Consider the following 18,758-nt stretch of genomic DNA (forward strand, 5'->3'; position numbering starts at 1 on the left):
GCTTCAGTTTTGGTGCTGTTCAGCTTGAGGAAGTTCTTGGACATCTAGGCCTCAATCTCATTCAAGCAAGAGGAAAAAGTTGATGGAGGTGTAAGAGAAGTCGAATGCAGTCTCACATAGAGCTGATGATGTTACCTAAATATTTGCCTACAAAGTGCATAAGAATGGTGTATTCAGAGATACTGATAAATGAGGGCCCGGAAGAAAGGTCAATTATTTATTTTATTTTTACATATACAGTACTTTATATAAGAAAATGTAATCTCTACCATAATTCTGAAATACTGTAATTAAAAGCCTAAGGAAACATCATGCTGGTTTTCTTGGAAGCAGTTGTGGTTGCCTACCTTCAGCAAATGGAGTTTTCCTCCTGAACTCCTGGTGCAGATCAGGAAGTGCTTTGTAAAGAGGAAGCATTGCCTTTCACCTTCTTTCTTCAGTGACAAGGATCCAAGGCGTACTTTGCTCAATTTTCCACGCTCTACAGAAGGCAACTGGATGAGAGAGCCTTAAACAAAGAAATGGACTGTACTTATTAGTTTTCTTCATTAATTTAGTCAGCCCACCATTTAATATCATAATCTTATAATAATCTGTAGTTTACTCATTTAGGAGTGTCTGATTGTATATTTTAACTCTCATTATGAAGTACATTGAGATATAAACATAATTTTCTTTGGTTTGGAGTATAGTGTATTCAACAAAAAAGATACTGATCCACTGATTATTTTCTTTAAATACGTTTAAGTTAATGAGCTATAATTATCCTCTGAATTATGCAGATGAATTGGTTTAAAAGTATATATTATTATTATATGTTTACTGTACATTCACTTGAAAATACAATAACTTGTACATAGTATACTCCCTTTGAAAAACGTTGCCTCCAGAAGCTACTGTACGATCTAAACAAAAGAGTAAGAAATGATTATAAAATCAAAAGAGGCCTATGCATGGAAATGTTTAGTATAGGATATAATGATCATGATTGGTGATGCAGTGCAAGAAGTGTTAGATCACAGAGTTTTTCAGGTACCAACTAGTGTCTTAAGGAGTGTGATGAACTGCATTTAACATCTGAACAAACTCACAAACGTGATGTACTGGAGACAACAATGGATGCCGAGATCACTTTAGCATTATGAAATGGACACCATTTGTGGTTGTACATTGTCATGTTTGAAAATGGCATCAGTCAGGCTATACTGACTGCCCCAAACAGTTAGCCAAATGGCTATTGTAGGCAATATCATTCACATGATGACGGCTACTATTGTGGTGGTACTGTATGCCATTTAATAGTATTGTATAGAATGCACCATTCTTACTATTGTCTCTTTGTATGAATTAAGCTGTTATTATGTCCAAAAGGGAGGTGGAATATATCATTCAAGATGACTCAACACTAGTCAAGGGCAGGCCAATCAGTCCAGAAACTGCCTTAATGCCATAAGGCTTTTTCCTTTTAATCTACTGAGGTTAACACAGCTTTAAATATGGCACAAAATGTTGGCATTGGCACTGTGATGATGAGGTGCATTATTTGTGTATTATTCCTCTAACCCCCTCAATAAGTATGATACAATTATAATAATCATCATTACTAAGTTTTTGCCACTATTACGTCTATATGACCTACAGTTGTTGCAAAACTGTGGGCTCATGAAGACACCAATCCAGTCACCATTAAACTCAGTCACATGATTGTTTGGACTGAAAAATGTAATTCCAAAGAAATAATGGTGTGCGGTAAAGGCAATACAAGTTCTCAGAGTTATTAGGATCACTGTTAATGATAAACCTAGAAACTTTACTAAACAAAACCTTCCCAATTTTCCTCACCTCCCACTTACTTCTATTTCGGAAAAAATATTGATCAGTCTTGAGGACATTTCTGTAATATACAAAAACATTTTAAAGTTCCTCCCTTCCAAAGATCCCAGAGTACATTGGGAAAAGGATATCCTACTCAACATTTCAGAAAAGGAATGGAAGGCAGCAATGCACAGAATTCACTATGTCTCCCAGCTGGCCTGGGAACGCCTCGGGATTCTCCCGGAAGAGCTAGAAGATGTGGCCAGGGAGAGGGAAGTCTGGGCATCTCTGCTCAAGCTGCTACCCCTGCGACCCGACCTCGGATAAGCGGAAGAGAATGGATGGATGGATGGATGGGTAACTGATGTTATATATTAGGGGTCTCCAACCTTTTTTCCCCTGAGAGCTACTTTTGCAAACGTTTATTCTTAGTGCAGGATTTATGTATAAGCTACACAAGCTATAGCTTAGGGCCCCCGCCTTCTTGGGGGCCCCCAAAACAAATTGTCCGAGTGAGCAATTGTCATATATACTTAAATATACTACAGCATTATTTGTCCCAATCAGGCCCGGCCTTAGGCATAGGCGAAGTAGGCGACCGCCTAGGGCCCCGGCGTCCGGGGGGGCCCCGGATCGACTCCTTGGTCTAATTTTCACGCATTTCACAGAGCTTCCAGGGGGGCTCTGCCCCCCTCAGGGGGCCCCTGGACCCCCCTTTCGCCTAGGGCCCCATAATACCTAAGACCGGGCCTGTTTATTCTCATAGCTTTTTCAATCCAAACAAACTGAATAAGCTTGTTTTGCCTGAACATTTACAAAATGTTGGTGTCCACAACTCACATTTTGCATTAAACCATCACAAAAAATATTTAGTTCACCTGCAAGTGCATTTTGTATGTCTGTATGCATTTTCTAGTGTATCTCACACTATTGAATTAAAACATGAATGCTGTCAAAACAAACAATGCAATTACAAATACTGTACACAGATATTACTTATTCATTTGTCATTTTGTTGCATGTCACTTTCACTTCACAAGAGTATTCACATGTCCAGTTGCTTGTGTGATGTGTTTTTCAGTTAGTGAGATGACTGGCACTGCATGGAGTCAACAAGAGAAGTGTATGGTGGAGTGTAGCCACTTACGTTCACTCTTATGGAGTCATTTAAATGTTCATCTGTCAGTCTTGTTCTGAACTTTGATTTCATAACATTCATGTCAGAAAAGGCAGACTCACAGAGGTATGTAGACCCAAACAAAGCAGACATTTTCAGAGCTGCTTGGTGAAGATTCTTATAGTCATCTGGCTCTACTAAGCTCCAGAAATGCTGAGAATGCTGTTGAGACTTTAACTGCAAATTATTTTGAAGGTTTACTAATATATAATATATAAAATCCCATGTCTGTCTGTCTGTCTGTCCACTTTTCACGACAGAACTACTTAACGGATTTAGATCGGGTTTTTTCTATAATTTGCTTGAAAATTCCGGTTGATTTTGCGACTTCTCTCATTTCACTATGTGTCATAGTTCGCTTGTGGTATCAATTTATTTGCATGAATCCAAGAAACATGCAGCGGGCCGAGGGGGGAGGGCCTCTCCTCACTCACTCGCCATCTCTGGGGCATGTTCCTTAACTCCACTTAGCTAGCGAACGAGAGAACAATTGAATTCAACTTTGCTTGATATTTAAAATAAAGAGTTACTTGGGTCTTGATGAGTTTGAGTCCGGATTTTCTCTTAAGTGTATGCCACATTAAAAAGATAGATTGCAATTCAGATTGTGGATCATAATTTTGTGTTAAAAGGATCGTGATATGATTTTTTGGGAAGATCGCCAACCCCTAATTTGACTAATCAAGTTTTCAAATTTATGTAGGATTCATTAACCCTTTGGCGAGCTACTTGGAAAGGGGTTGTGAGCTACCAGTGGCTCAGGAGTGACGTGTTGGAGACCCCTGTTATAAATTATTTGAAACTGGAAAAAATCTAATTCTCACTTAGAAGATCTGTGCAAAACTTTTTAAAAACCTGGTAGGATCTAATCAATAACATTTTCGAATAAGCATTTAAATTGAGGAAGTGTATTCTCTTCCCTTATTTATTTCAATTATTTTTATTTATTTATTTATTTATGTATTTATTTACTTATTCTTCCTACTATTAGAGTTTTACTCTGTTGGCCTAACTCTCTTCCTCATGGGTTGGGATTGATTTTATTTGAACTTAGTTTTGTAAACTTTGACTTGCTTGTATGTAATGTTATTTGGTTTTAATAAATTCAATAAACTGTTTTAAAAAAAAAATAGAAACAATAATGATAAACCTGAACTCCAGTCCACTATGGGCAGTAAGATGCATGGTGAACATATAAACCTAATCATTTACATACCAGGGGCCTCATGTATAAACAGTGAGTACACACAAAAATGTTGCGTACTCCAGTTTCTACGCTCAAATCGCAATGTATAAAACTTAAACTTGGTGTAAAGTCACGCACATTTTGACGGTAGTGCAAACCCTGGCGTACGCAACTTCTCCGCTGCAAACTGGCGGCACCTAGCGTCAAAGCAGTGCTTTTGTTCCAGTGTGGTTTCCCTTTCTTTTTTAGAACCACATCCCTGACGAGGCTTCATCAAATACACTGAAATTAACTGCATATTGTTTATTAGTTTAAGGTATCTGATTGTAATTAACCTGTAACAATATAATGGTCCACGGAATAGCCAAACTATTCCAAATACAATAGCTGCTTTGGCGTTGTTACTCTCACTGAACCTTCTTCTTCTTCATTCAGTGCTCCCATTAGGGGATGCCACAGTGGATCACCTTTTTCCATATTACTCTCACTGCACCACTTGGAGTATTTATATCACTGTATTTGAGTGTGAAATCACAGCTCTACAGCAGCTGATCCGAAAGAGAATTATCGGTATACAGCATCTAGTACATGCTGTCTCAGCCATGCTGCCTATTTAAACTGCTGTCATGCGACAAACAGCTCAGAGACTTTCCTGTATGGACCTTTGGTTCAGAAACAATTTCATCCCAAGAACTATAAATGCACTCAATCACTCCATCAAGTGCTCCTTGTAGAACTGTTTGTACTTATAAGTACAATAACCTCACTGTAAACTTGTGATACAGTTATAATATTGCACAACCTGAGCCACTTTATAAAGAGTTTATTTACAAATGATGATGATATCATTTTTACGATGAAATGCAGCAAAATATGTTTATTATACAGATAAAACTTTAACTTCATTTAAATATTGTTTATTGTTTATTGTATCAGTATGCTGCTGCTGGAGAATGTGAATTTCCCCTTGGGATTAATAAAGTATCTATCTATCTATCTATCTATCTATCTATCTATCTATCTATCTATCTATCTATCTATCTATCTATCTATCTATCTATCTATCTATCTATCTATCTATCTATCTATCTATCTATCTATCTATCTATCTATCTATCTATCTATCTATCGTATATTGTTAATAATTAAACATGTGAGGACACAGTGTCGCAGCGTTAGCAAGGAGATGTCGGTTCAGGGATTGTTCCTGCCTCGCGCTGTATTCTTGTTGGGGCTAGCGCAAAACTGTAAGGAGCGATGGATAGAATAATTAAACATGTACTATGAAGATATTTCAATGTTCCTTAAAAGTTTTGAAGAATTGGTGTTCTCAGTTTACAGATGGCTTAACATCTATTACAGAGCTGATTGTGTGGCGATTGGGTATTTGGAGAAAGAAAAGTAAGGACAGGAATTCGGGGTTAGTACATTTGAAAGAGACAGTACTGCTGCAATAAATTATTTCATCGAAGGTTGCACACGGCGCAGCAAGCATCTTGCGAGGAGGGTGCAGGAATAATCTCAGGACAGGGCGCTGGCTCGTCACTATCACTGCACCACGTGTTCCCATGTTTAATACATACTTTAATTCCTATCATCATGAAAATGATATCAGGTATACATCTCAGTATTTTAATTATTCAGAGAGCTGTAATATCATGAATGTAATGGATTCTGTGTCCAGTTGGAGGAAAAGAAAGCCCGTTTAAGAAGCACATAGTCATTCACACACATAGAGCACATAGAAGAACACATACAAAAACTAAGCATGTAATGTGCTACTTTAGTTACGATGGGATTTGAGAAACTAGTAAATTAAACGATATTAAGATGAAGTTTATGATGTTCTACTTTAATGACAAAATAAACTACGTGATTAAAGTGGAAATTTCGAGATTAAAGTTGACATTTCGAGCTATTTTCCCACTGTGTCCCTATTCTTTTTTCTTTCCTTTCTACCCTAATAAGCTTCCATATGACACTCAAACGGTGGGCTATGACTTGCCTTCTCATGGCGACTTTGATATCTGACAACTTCTTTTTTATTTTGGGCACTGTGCGACTTTGTGAACTTGAGCTTTCGAGTTTCTACGACACTCTATGTAACTCTATCAACTTCCTTTTGTTGTTTATACCTCTGTTTAAACCAACAAATAATACGTTTTTCGTTGCCTCCACTTGGTATTTGCAAAATTCTTCTTTTTCCCCCCGTGCTTTTGCCATTGCCTTTTCACAGAATGCTCAGCTTAAGGGCTATTTATATTGATTTGCATATTCAAAGATGCGTAATTCTGGGAGGAGTTTGGGAGTGGAAGCAGGCGCATGCACATATGTTACTTTTCATGCTGACTGGGATTTATGGAGCGGAAGAACGTGGAAGTTGGCAAACGCACAGATTTACGCATCTGGATTTTTTTGTGCATACGAACATTTCACTTTTGTCCGTATGCCACGTTTTAGTGTGAATTATTTACCCGGACTTAATTTCATGTTCATTAAAATTTCAGTAATCATCCATTGGCATTATTTGTATTGTGTGTTTGTTATACTCGTACGTGTGCAGGGGCAAGGGAGGTTTTGTTATTGTATATGTGGTGTTTTCACTTTGCTGGTATGGTGGAGGAATATATATAGATATATTTTACATCGGGAATTTGTATTATTGTATTTGTTTTTGTGTTTTATTTAATATATTTCTGCACTTGTTTTACATATCTGGTTTTGTTTGCTTGTGTTTAACCGTCGATTGGGGGGGGGAGGGGGTATTATTTGTCAGTGGTATGGCTTGGTATAACTAGGTTCTCCTCAGCAATTTATCCAGGCCAGGGGTCCTGGTAGTGTGGCTGCCGGCTGGGTAAGGGGTTGGCCGTTACAAGGTCTTGTTGATTCCAAATTCTATGATCAGTGCTTTTGGATGCAAATGTTTTTCATATCAGCCTATTTCATGGACATTTTAATTATTGTGAAAATGAAAATGTAATTATTTACCGCATCAGAAATCATAAGCCAAGTCTACTTGTAATGCATTCTTCTTAAATTTGTTTTAGCTGTTGTTTTGATTTGACCATCATGTATTACGCCTAGCTAAGTTGTCCTTTTTGGTATAAATTACATGCAGTACCTAAGCCTTAAGGCATGTATTGCCTGAATTATATTTGACTTCTTGAATTTATAATTTTTAGATTGTATTGGATTAAAGATGTTGTTAAGTAAATACTTATTTAAATGTCACACTTAATTTTCACACTATATACTGAGCAGAAATAAACTCAATTTCTATTTTAATACTGTAAACCATTCTTCTACTGAATAAAATACTGTGATCAATAGTTGGTTTAAGGTTTACAGTAAATTGCTAAATTCTGTTCCAATTTTAAAACATTTTAAACATGCATTCTCTCACAGACTATTTCTACACCAGTGATAGCTAAAGATTTATTTGTTCTGATGTTTAATAAAATGCATCAAGGTGTGTAATGTTATAGATTTCTAATCAATGCATGATATACAGCAAATCATTAAGAATCTACCAGTTTATCAGACTCTGTTTTTGCTCTCTGTTAATCAGAGAGAAAATATTTTTTTTCTTCACCAGTGGATGTCAATTGTTCAACTATTTCATCACAACTCGTAAACATTTGTTTAACATTTTTAAACTGAGCAGCAAGTACTCTACTGTAATTTTACTCTCTAACTTTCATCAATTTTTTCTAGAATTTCTGTAAAGGTTGTAGTAAACTTAATACTTAAACATTTCTCAAGGTCTTCTATACCCTGAAGCTGTTTCTCATTTTTCTTGTTTAGGTCCTTTATTTCTTTCTTTCCTGTGGTGGACTGGCGCCCTGCCCGGGGTTTGTTTCCTGCCTTGCGCCCTGTTTTGGCTGGGATTGGCTCCAGCAGACCCCCGTGACCCTGTAGTTAGAATATAGCGGGTTGGATAATGGATGGATGGATTTCTTTCTTTCTATCCTTCTTTATATCACTCTTTATATAATTTTTGCCTCTCTTTGCCCCAACCCCACCCCAGGTGCACAATCATTACCTTCAGCTCAGGCAGTGTGTTTCAGTCTTCTCTGTGTTCTGTAGGCAGAGTTGTGAGTGCAGTTGGGGTTGATGCTGCTAACTCATGGGGAGTATTAGCTGCAGTTGACAGCAGGGATAAAAAGGCCATGCCCAGTTCCAATAATCCTCATGGATTCGACGAATCCCTCTTATCTGCCTCACTTGCACTTTCGCTTCCACTTTCACTCTCGGCTGGAGCCGATGCTGCAGTGTGAAGTCCTGGCATATCTGTTCCTTTGCATATCTGTTCCAGGTCAGTCTCTAGTAGGTCGTACCATGAACTTGAGACCAGTTTAGACTTTGAAGGAACTTTAGTTGCCTTATCCTTTTCCTTCTCTTTCTGGCACGTTTGTTTGCTGTGCAGGCTTATTCATACTTGCATATAATGTAAATACAGGATATCTCCGGATGATAATTTAAAAAAAAGGGTAAAATGACACTGCTGCTAATGGAGCTCAGCTCTAGAGGTCCATCTCCCACGAAAAAGCAATAGCTGCCAAATCAGAATGTAAAGTTCTTACTGACAAACTGACTGCTCTGGAAGACAGATATAGAAGTAACATAAGAACTGAAGGTCTCCCTGAAAAACGTGAAAGTCCAAACCCAGTGAAATTCATAGCTGAACCATTCTCTAAAATAACTAGAGAGGACTTCAGATGAGATACCAGGATCTCAGCGGCCTACTGTATACATTGATTGAATACCTCAAAACTGAGATGCCTGGTTATCCGTTTCGACAAACTACAGGTTAAAGAAAACTTGATGTTTCTTCTCAGAATGAAAGAGGAGGTTACATTTGAAAATAACCACATTTGTATTTTTCCAGGTTTCTCCCCTTCAATAGGTGCTAAACGTGCCGCATTCAACATATTAAACAGTGCCTATGCAATGCTGAAATCAGATACAGCCTCTTGTTTATTGTCAAATTGAAAGTGGTTACTGATGGTCAGTTTTACATGTTTAGCTCTCTGGAATTTGCAGAAAAATAGCTAAGAAGACTGATCTCGACATCCTTTTGAAACACAATCATGAGACAGGCTGTGTTCTGGCAAGGCAAAGAAGATTCTGCTTGCAAGTTGCAGCTTGGTCCATTTGTAATGTGACATTTGCCATAACTATAGGCCTACATTCTTTTTCCTTTTCAGCCTCCTTCCTCCTTCTTTTTTTTTTAGTTAAACTTCAGTCATTATTGTAATTTCTTCTACTGAGTACATTTTGAAACCAAACAGTAAATAGCTATTTACAGTGTGTATTTTTTTTCACATCATACCCTTGGTTTATTGTATCGGGAATGTACTATCATACATTACCTCATTCTCCATGGGAACTGTTTAACGTCACTCCTTAAGTTTATTGTATTGGGACTGTTTAAAATCATATCCTAGGTTTATTGTATTTGCTTGCTGAGACATGCACGAACCTGAATGGAATAATTTATTACAGCAGTACTGTTTCTGCAAATGTACCAACCTCTAATTCCTGTCCTTTCATTTTCTCTCTCCATGTAACCAATCTCCACAATATAAGCTATGTAATAAATGTTAAAAAAGGCTGTAAGCTTAGAATGCCGATTCTTCAAAACTTTAAGGAACATCCATAGTCCATCCATTCAGAGTCCTGCCAGTCCCAACAACCATACAGCGCGAGGAAGGAGCAATCCCTGGATGGAGAGCCCCCACATGTTTAATTATTAACATTATACAGTACATTATTTAAATGAAGTTTAAAAACTTAAATTTATCTGTAAAATGTAATATACCTACTTTAACACATTTCATCATAAAAAATGATATCAATTATATATCCAAACTTTCTAACAGCACACAGCTCCAAGAGGATAGCTCTTGGAAATCAAAATCAACTTAGAAACCATTTATCATCTGTAAATACACTCACTCTTCTATTGAATTGAATTGAATTCCTTTATTGTCATTGTATGGTACAATGAGATTCAATATGCAAACCCTCCATAAACTTATTTTCCTATAAAATGATACAATAACAATAATAATAATATGATAAAACAATGAAAAATATACAATATGAAAGCATAAGTACAATATACATGTACACATAGTGCAGATAATGCAGATGGTTCATGGAGTGGCTCAGGTTGTGCAATATTATAGTTGTAGTGCAAGTTTACAACGAGGTACTTGTAATTCTAAGTACTTACAGTTCTACCAGGAGTACTTGATGGTCTGATTGAGTGTGTTTATAGTTCTTGGGATGAAACTGTTTCTGAGCCTCTAGGTTTGTGCACGAAAAGCTCTGATGTGTTTGCTAGATGGGAGAAGTTCAACTAGACTACGCACATGGATGAGTGGAATCCATGCAGATGCTGGTAGCTTTCCTGAGGCAGTGTGTGCTATAAATGTCCTCCATGGCTCTCTGATCAGATGATGTACAGCTGTGATTCCACACACAGATACAACGGGTTAAAACACTCTGAGTTGTGCACTGCCAGTAACAACACTAAAGCAGTTATGGTATTTGGAATAGTTTGGCCATTCCATGCACCATCATATTGTTACAGAATGACTACAATTGAGTGCCTTAAATTTGTAAACAATATGCAATTAATTTTGATATACAAAATAAATCCCATGTCATTGATGAGAATATGAAAAAAGGGAGACCACACAGAAACAGTAGCACTGCTTTGACACTGGGTGCCACAAGTTTGCAAAACCAAGCAGAAACGTGCATACGAAAGGTGAGGGGCTATCATGAAAATGTGCATGTCTTTCAGCCAAGTTTAGTTTTGATACATCTTGAAGTGAGTGTGGAAACGGCTGTACATGACATTTTATACATGAGGCCCCTGGACATTGGCACAAATTGATGGATATATACAAGCCTTGTCTCCAATAAAATTAAAATCTGCTATGTGTCCCAGTAAATACAAATTATTGTCAATATGCTAATAATCCAATTGCCCTTCATTCACTCAGAATATGGAACCAAAGTAGGAAGCACTTTAAGGCAGAGAACCTTTTATCTGTTGCACCTCTATATGATAACCACCTTTTTCAACCCTGTCAAACATTCACTGTATTTAAAGTTTGGAAAAACAGTTAGAGATTTGTACATAGATAATGTCTTTGCATCCAATGAAAAATTAAGCTTCAAATTTACAGTAATTTCTCATTAGCACAATTTTCCAGTACTTTCAAATTAGAAACTAGGCAATTGGGCTAAACGCTGCCTAATTTTCCTAACCTCCCACATATTTCTGTTCCAGAAGAAATACTGATTGTCTTGAATACTCAGATAACATCTCTACAATATCCATCCATCCATTTTCCAACCCGCTGAATCCGAACACAGGGTCACGGGGGTCTGCTGGAGCCAATCCCAGCCAACACAGGGCACAAGGCAGGAAACAATCCTGGGCAGGGTGCCAACCCACCGCAGGACACACACAAACACACCCACACACCAAGCACACACTAGGGCCAATTTAGAATCGCCAAACCACCTAACCTGCAAGTCTTTGGACTGTGGGAGGAAACCGGAGCGCCCGGAGGAAACCCACGCAGACACGGGGAGAACATGCAAACTCCACGCAGGGAGGACCTGGGAAGCGAACCCGGGTCCCCAGGTCTCCCAACTGCGAGGCAGCAGCGCTACCCACTGCGCCACCGTGCCGCCCTCTGTACAATATATGAAAACATTTTAAAGTCCCTTCCTTTTAAAGATCCCAGGATACAGTGGAGAAAATACCTTTCAATTAATATTCAGAAAAGAAGTGGAAGGCAGCCATGCATAGAATACACTCCATATGTGCAAAGCATTCAATCATTCAACTTAAAAACTTTTATCAAATGCATTTAACTCATTTAAAATTGTCCAAAATGTATTCAGGGCAAGATTCAGTCTGTGAACATTGTCATCTATCTCCAGCCTCACTGGGCTATATGTTTTGGGTGTGCACCAAATTAACATTATTTTGGAGAAAAATCTGCATGCCTTTCCGACAGCTTTGGTGTCACAATCTCTCCTAACCCATTAACAGCAGTGTTTGGTGTACTCCCAGATGTGCTTAAATGGGAGAAGGACAAATTGATTGTGATTGCTTATACCACTCTACTAACATGCAGACTTCTCTTGATTAACTGAAAGAATCCCACCCCACCTCTTTTATGTCAGTGTGTAACTGATGTCCTATACTATTTGAAATTAGAAAAAATCTAATTCTCACTTAAAGGATCTGTTCAAAACTTTTTAAAAAATATGGCAGGTTCTAATTCTAAACATGTTAGAATAAGCTTCTGTATCAGGGAAGAGGATACTGTTCCTTCCTTCCCGCTTTTAAAGATGTGTTTTGTTTGTTGGCTCTCCTCTCTTTCTCTTGGGTGGGGGTTGGATTTCATTTTGCTAAGTTTGACTTGAATGTTATATGTGTCAAATTAAAATAAATAAAAAAATATTAAAAAAGAGAGAAAAGAAATAATGAGTACATTTGGATATGTACTGCACATATTAGACAGTGATTGTCTGAGAATAGTGTTTTTTTCACAATGTAAAGAAAATATTGGTTCATTTAACCTTATCGTTAAGTCTATTTTCCACTACTTTTATCTAAAGCCATGAGATTTCAGTTTTCACCATAATGAAAGTTCTAAAGAGAGAAACTGATATTATTTCTTTAGGTGGAGAGTATTGATTTCTCCAGGTTTTGGGATCCACTGATGGGGCACAGCTTGACAATTCAAATTGGAGGCATTGACACCAACATCTTTTACCATTTGTCTTGGTCAACTTACAACCAAACAATACATTTTAGTTGAGTATGAGGACTGTTTTTCATAGAATAACAAAAATGCCTACCTTGCCTTACAAATGTCTGACTGGTGTCCAGTAAGATATCACATCCTTCAACTATCATCCTCTCAATAGCCAGGTTTTTCCGTATGTTCTCAGTGTCACTTACTTCATCGTGCATCACCCTGTGAAAAGTAAAAAAAAAATGAATACATAAAAAACATTAAACTTAATTTCAGCTTTGAAAGGATAACTGATCATTATAATAACTTCTAACTTTTTTCCTGTTTTGTCTTTGTCCCTTGGCAGCTCCCACCTGACTTACTGGGATAAACTCTGTTCCATTTAAAAGAGTAAGCAACACACTGCACTGAAGATTTGATTGTGTTTATGCTTGATTACATTTTTGTGATATTTTTTATTTGTTCTTTTGGAATTTTGAAATTGTTCTTCATTTATTTAAATTAAGATTTTATATTCTTATTTTTTGCCCCAGTTTTAGACTCAGTTCTTGCAAATATTGCATCATTTATCTTTCACTGATCAGTCTTCAGTTTTAATACTAACCATCAATTTAGATACTTGTTTACATATGCATTGAAGCATATGCAGAAATACATGCAGTAAAAAATAGTCCTGTTTCTGTAAGACCAGAGTTCTCACGTGACAACAACAACAGCAGGGACCATCTTTTTCTGCCAAACTAATACACCAGGAACTTCAGATTATGACAGTATCAAAAGGTTTTAATAAATTTTTATTTATAGCAATGGTGATCTAAGTGAGGGTGCCATTTTGTTTCCTTTTGTTAGTCAATTCAATTTTGTAACCCTTCCTTTATGTGCATACAGTACTAAATAATAAAATGAAATTATTTTTATTCTGCATTATTTTTTTATGCAATATTATATTCATCTAAGTGAAAAACAAGGAGCAGGCAATGCATGTTGAAAAATCACTGGAGTTTTCTGGGACAAATAGAGCCCACTTATGATAAAAAACACTCTTGTACAAAGTAAACGTTAGATCTGTTCTAATGTAAAGTACATAAACTTGGGCTGTGAAAGAATAAAACTTAAGAAAGGGGGAGATGAAATAATGCAATACAGGCATAACCCTTGCAGCCAGAATGTATGATGAAGAAATCAGACAGGAGCTGAAAATAAGGGCTATTAAAGACAAGATTCAAGCATCAAGTCTGAGATGGGATAGGCATAGGCAAAGAATGGAAGGGTGAAGTTTAATAAAATGGGTAGTGCATCAGAAATGGGAGAGTAAGAGGTAAACCATGGAAAAAATGGATGGAATGTATCAAGGTTGATAACTGAGACCTGCACTTAGCAAAAAAATGCAGAGGTGTAAAGCACAGCAATAAGATGACCCAAACGCCTAACAGGAAAATGGCAGGGAAAAAAAAAAGAAACATTAATACCAGTTTTCCTTGTAAAATATACCAGCTATAAAATGATTTGTTTCCTCGGTTAAGTGGTTGACTTTCTATGTGTAGTTTACCATTTCTGAAGGATGCTTTGAAATTAAAATTTCATGTCACTGGTTTCAACTCTACAGTTGGCTTTCACGTATTATAAATGTTATTAACTGGATCACTGGTTGTGAAAGTTCACCTCACTCCTCCACATCTCAAGGTTAACATTTCATATTGTATTGTTAGTTGATAGATACAACAGGCTACAAAATATATGGATAGTCAGACTCACCTGGAAAGTTCCTCTAGTTTAGACTTAGCAAATTCCAAGCTCTTACGTTCAACATGTTCATGAGGGGTGTGGGCAAGGAGCTCATGAAGAGTGATAATATACCTAGGAATCTAAGGAGAGATCAGAATATCTAACTTAAAGTTCACTTTACACACTTTTTTATACATTATTTGTAATATTATAATAGAAAAGTTAATGTTTAGTTTTTTAAAAAATATATGTCAGTTTCTTTTTGTTTTGTGATGGATTGTTTTCAAAAATAAGCACATTTAAATAACATCATTAATCTTTGGAGGGTATATAATTTGTTATCCTGTAAAATAGCAAACAAAATGTTTTAGCTGTTGTGCTCATTTTAGGGGTGTGTTTGAAGTGGAGCAAGCAGATAAGATATACTGTTGAAAAGTAGGTATAGAAGTAAGAAAAACAAAGCCAACAGAGATTAAAAGGGTGGCTGGCCAGAGCTGATTGGAATGGCAGTCATAGATCAAAATAACTTGTGATGCTAATAAGTTAGGTTATCACATAATTCCACGGGAATGTGCTCCAATTAGATCACACTCATTGTCAAAGAAAGGGCAGGCAGTATGACACAATGGTTAAGACTTTGGACTTTAAACCCTCAGGTTGTGGATTCAGATCTCACTATGGACACCACTGTGTGAACTTAAGCTACTCATGTCATCTGCCTGTGCTGCAATTGGAAAATCACAAGAAAAGTAACCAATCATATTTCAAATGTTGGATAAAGTCATCAGACCAATATTAAATATGAAGTCTTGAAAGAGTTTAAAACAAGATAAGAAAGAGATCTCATAAATATACTGTGTGTTTCAAACCAAATTCTCAATTTTCACTCCTTTTACCTCAGTTGTATCTCATATCACCTTTTTATTTCGAGCCACTCTCCTAAGGAATTTTAGGAGAAACATCTGTGACAAAGTTGCATTCTTTAATGAAACATAAATTAGAATCTTTTTAAGGTTCAGTGCCATCAAAGTACCAACATTTAGAGGTAAAATTTTCCAATAGGTTTAGAATAGTTTAATCAGCCCAAAATTAGCAGAGAATCACAGGAAATGATTTACTCTACTGTTGTAGCCACTTCATTGTACGCAATATCCTGAAATCTCTCACTGTCACCAGTACTGGCATTACTAGCGTGTCTGCAGGATTTTATGTACAGATACAGCAGCTTTTGAGTTTATCTTCTTTGGCATCATATGCTGACAAATTTGGAAATGTTCTACACTGTAGCAGTGTGAAGTAGTGTAGTAATCAACATCTGTCTACAAGGTCATACCTGTCTGTTTTTATATACTTTTTGTATCCAGACCACATGATAAGTATCTTTACACGTGTATGTGAAATTTGTATAATTTGTTAAATTACTTTGAAAAGCCAAACCCAACATAAATCTGAATAAAGTAACTTTTAGCTGCAGTGTGAACAAAAGCTTTAAAATACCTATTCAAATAACAAATATTTTATAATGTAAACAACTGCATTTGAAAAACATTAAACAGTAAAACTCCAAGTGAGAGAATGTTCTATTATTTCACAAATGTTTTATTTCTTTTCAATGAGTAATAAGCCTTTTCATGGACTTTTATTTTATACTGACTAAACAAGGATGATGTGGCTAATGCGGAAACAGAAATCTACATATAAAATACTTGCTTAGTTTTACAGATATTTAGATACAGGGTCATAATTAACATTGGTTGCAGTGTTTATTGGTTTAATTGCAATGATTGCTGTGACTTTGTGTGTGTGTGTTATACTGTGCCCAATGATACATTAGCACACCTTTTATAGGATCCATGATACAGATATAGGCAGTTCATATTTTACCCAATGGGAATATGAACAGGGCTTCAGCAGCAAAATGCATATAATCCAAAACCAGAACATTGATAAAATCTAAATCACATAAAAGGTAAGGGAATGTGCTTCTGGAAGAAGGGAAATTTTAATGTAATTACCTGTTCTGATAAATTCAGAAAAGGTTTGGAAAACTATACTCACTGCAGGCATTGGTTGTGCTAGAAACAGACAAAATATAAATCTTTAAGTAGCCATGGGCATCTATAATGGACTCCAACCATAGTAGGTATTTGCTTTCTTCAATTAAGGAGCCAAAGTTTATACATATACTAGTCATTTAGCCCGTTACAATAACAGGCGCTAGAACAGTAGTGCATAAACATTAGTAGGAACAGTCTATATTAAATGGCAAGGGACTTTGACCTCATTCTTTTTGTTGGTCGTATTTTTCTTTCTTTCAGCCTTTCCTTTGTTGATGTTTACTTGCTGAGCTGACCGTTCTTCGTGGGCTGCCACCGTGTATTGTGTGTCTTTAATTTTCTGTGACAGTAATACTGTCTTGTACGTCCGCTGGCTTGTACATCCGTAATATACCTTTAATTTTCTCTGGCGGTAATACAGGCGTGTGTGTCAGTAATATGCCTTTAACCTCCTCTGACAGTAATACTGGCTTGTATGTGGCTGTAATATGCATCACTGTATTTTGTACCTTTAATTTCCTCTCGCAGTAATACTGGTTTGTATTTCCGTAAAACGCCTCTAACTTTCTCTGACAGTAATATTGCGCATCGCACCGTGCCCCGCACATGCGCACTTCACCAGAAGCCCCGCACATGCGCACTTCACCAGAAGACACACACACACACGGACACCTGGACGCACAAAGGGATTTTATTAAAGAGGATAATAAAAGTCACACAAAGTACTCAGGAGCAAAGCAGGAAACAGCTCTTGATGAATCACTCACTCATTACAGGGCACATGAATGGATACAACCACACTCATGGACACATTTCCAATTTAGAGCTGAAAATCAAAAATAACTAATTTATAGCATTAGTATGTCAGAGAAAAATCACTGATTTACTTTTGAAATGTGGTTAGTGTTGCTGCCTCAAAATTTTAAAAGTCTGAGTTAAAACCGCAGATTGATCTCTGTTTGAGTACAGTTTGAACATATTTTTCATGCCATGCTATTGTCCAGTGCCGTTAAGGTTTTTGGCTCTTGATTGTCGACTACATATGTGATTAATGTTTTTATAACTGTCTTGGAAGATAAATTGTGTGTGTGTGATGATATAAACAACAATCAACCAAAGTATCTGTGAAATAATGCAATTAAGCTTTATGAAATCAAGTTTTTATGACATAAAAGCATTTTGCTATCATTATGTGGGGGGTAGAAACTTCTGTACTATATAGTAATAAACATGTCAGGAAGTCTGTCAATCATTGTCTGAACTAAGCTTTGAACTCTGCTTAACGCAAGCATCCCAAAAAGTCAAAAATATTGTCAGTGGTTCATCATGAAGAACCAAATGAACAGGACCTGTTTAAATGCAGTTATCACTACTTTGCAATGCAGTCACAAATCCAAATCACACCAACAGACCTAACTGGAGGTATGTTTTGGAGAAGGAGCTATAGAAAATCTACTGCACTCTACTTTCCACCTAACTTTCTTAACTTCAGACATTACTGATCTGCTAACATGTACAAGCTGTTTTTAATAAGAATGAAATAACAGTGAACTTGCTTAATCTAATTCAGGATTACAAAGTGACAGATCCTATCCTGCAGACATTGGGCACAAGGTTGGAACTAGCCACAAAGAGGCCACTAGCCCTTCACAGTTAAACTGAATAATTGCACAATGTTCAAGTGAACATGCAACTGTGCCAGGGTTATCAATCTGCCCTCTGCTACAGTATCAGTTGGACATACTGTACACACAAGAAAGAAAAGGTGTTACAATATGTTCACTGGAAGGTTTAGAAAGTGTACGTGCTATGATTTGTCCATGACTACTTTACCATACAGCCTGTTGTGAGATATGGCTGGCCATTCATCCCGGCCAATACCCCCAGGCCGCCAGATGGAGCACTCCTTGCACCATGGAGGTGCCCGGAATGCCAGCAGGGAATCATGGACAATGGAGTTTTAATGGACAGCCCTGCTGGATACTATGAGAGCCACCAGGAGTCGC

The 18,758-nt window shown here is 37.0% G+C and overlaps 1 protein-coding gene across 3 annotated transcripts in view; it reads right to left on the reverse strand.

Annotated features, from left to right (window-relative positions):
• The window catches only part of rasgrf2b (Ras protein-specific guanine nucleotide-releasing factor 2b), a 511,409-nt gene that overhangs the window by 92,597 nt on the left and 400,054 nt on the right, over positions 1-18,758 (reverse strand). For all 3 annotated transcript variants that reach the window (XM_051929617.1, XM_051929616.1, XM_028804694.2), the window contains exons 8-10: positions 14,726-14,835; positions 13,074-13,192; positions 348-508 (exon numbers count right to left, since the gene is read on the reverse strand). In XM_051929617.1, coding sequence (XP_051785577.1) covers positions 348-508; positions 13,074-13,192; positions 14,726-14,835 — 390 coding nt within the window. The remainder of the gene's footprint in view (positions 1-347; positions 509-13,073; positions 13,193-14,725; positions 14,836-18,758) is intronic.

Source organism: Erpetoichthys calabaricus, chromosome 7 (assembly GCF_900747795.2).
Source record: "Erpetoichthys calabaricus chromosome 7, fErpCal1.3, whole genome shotgun sequence".
Classification (NCBI taxonomy): Eukaryota; Metazoa; Chordata; class Cladistia; order Polypteriformes; family Polypteridae; genus Erpetoichthys; species Erpetoichthys calabaricus.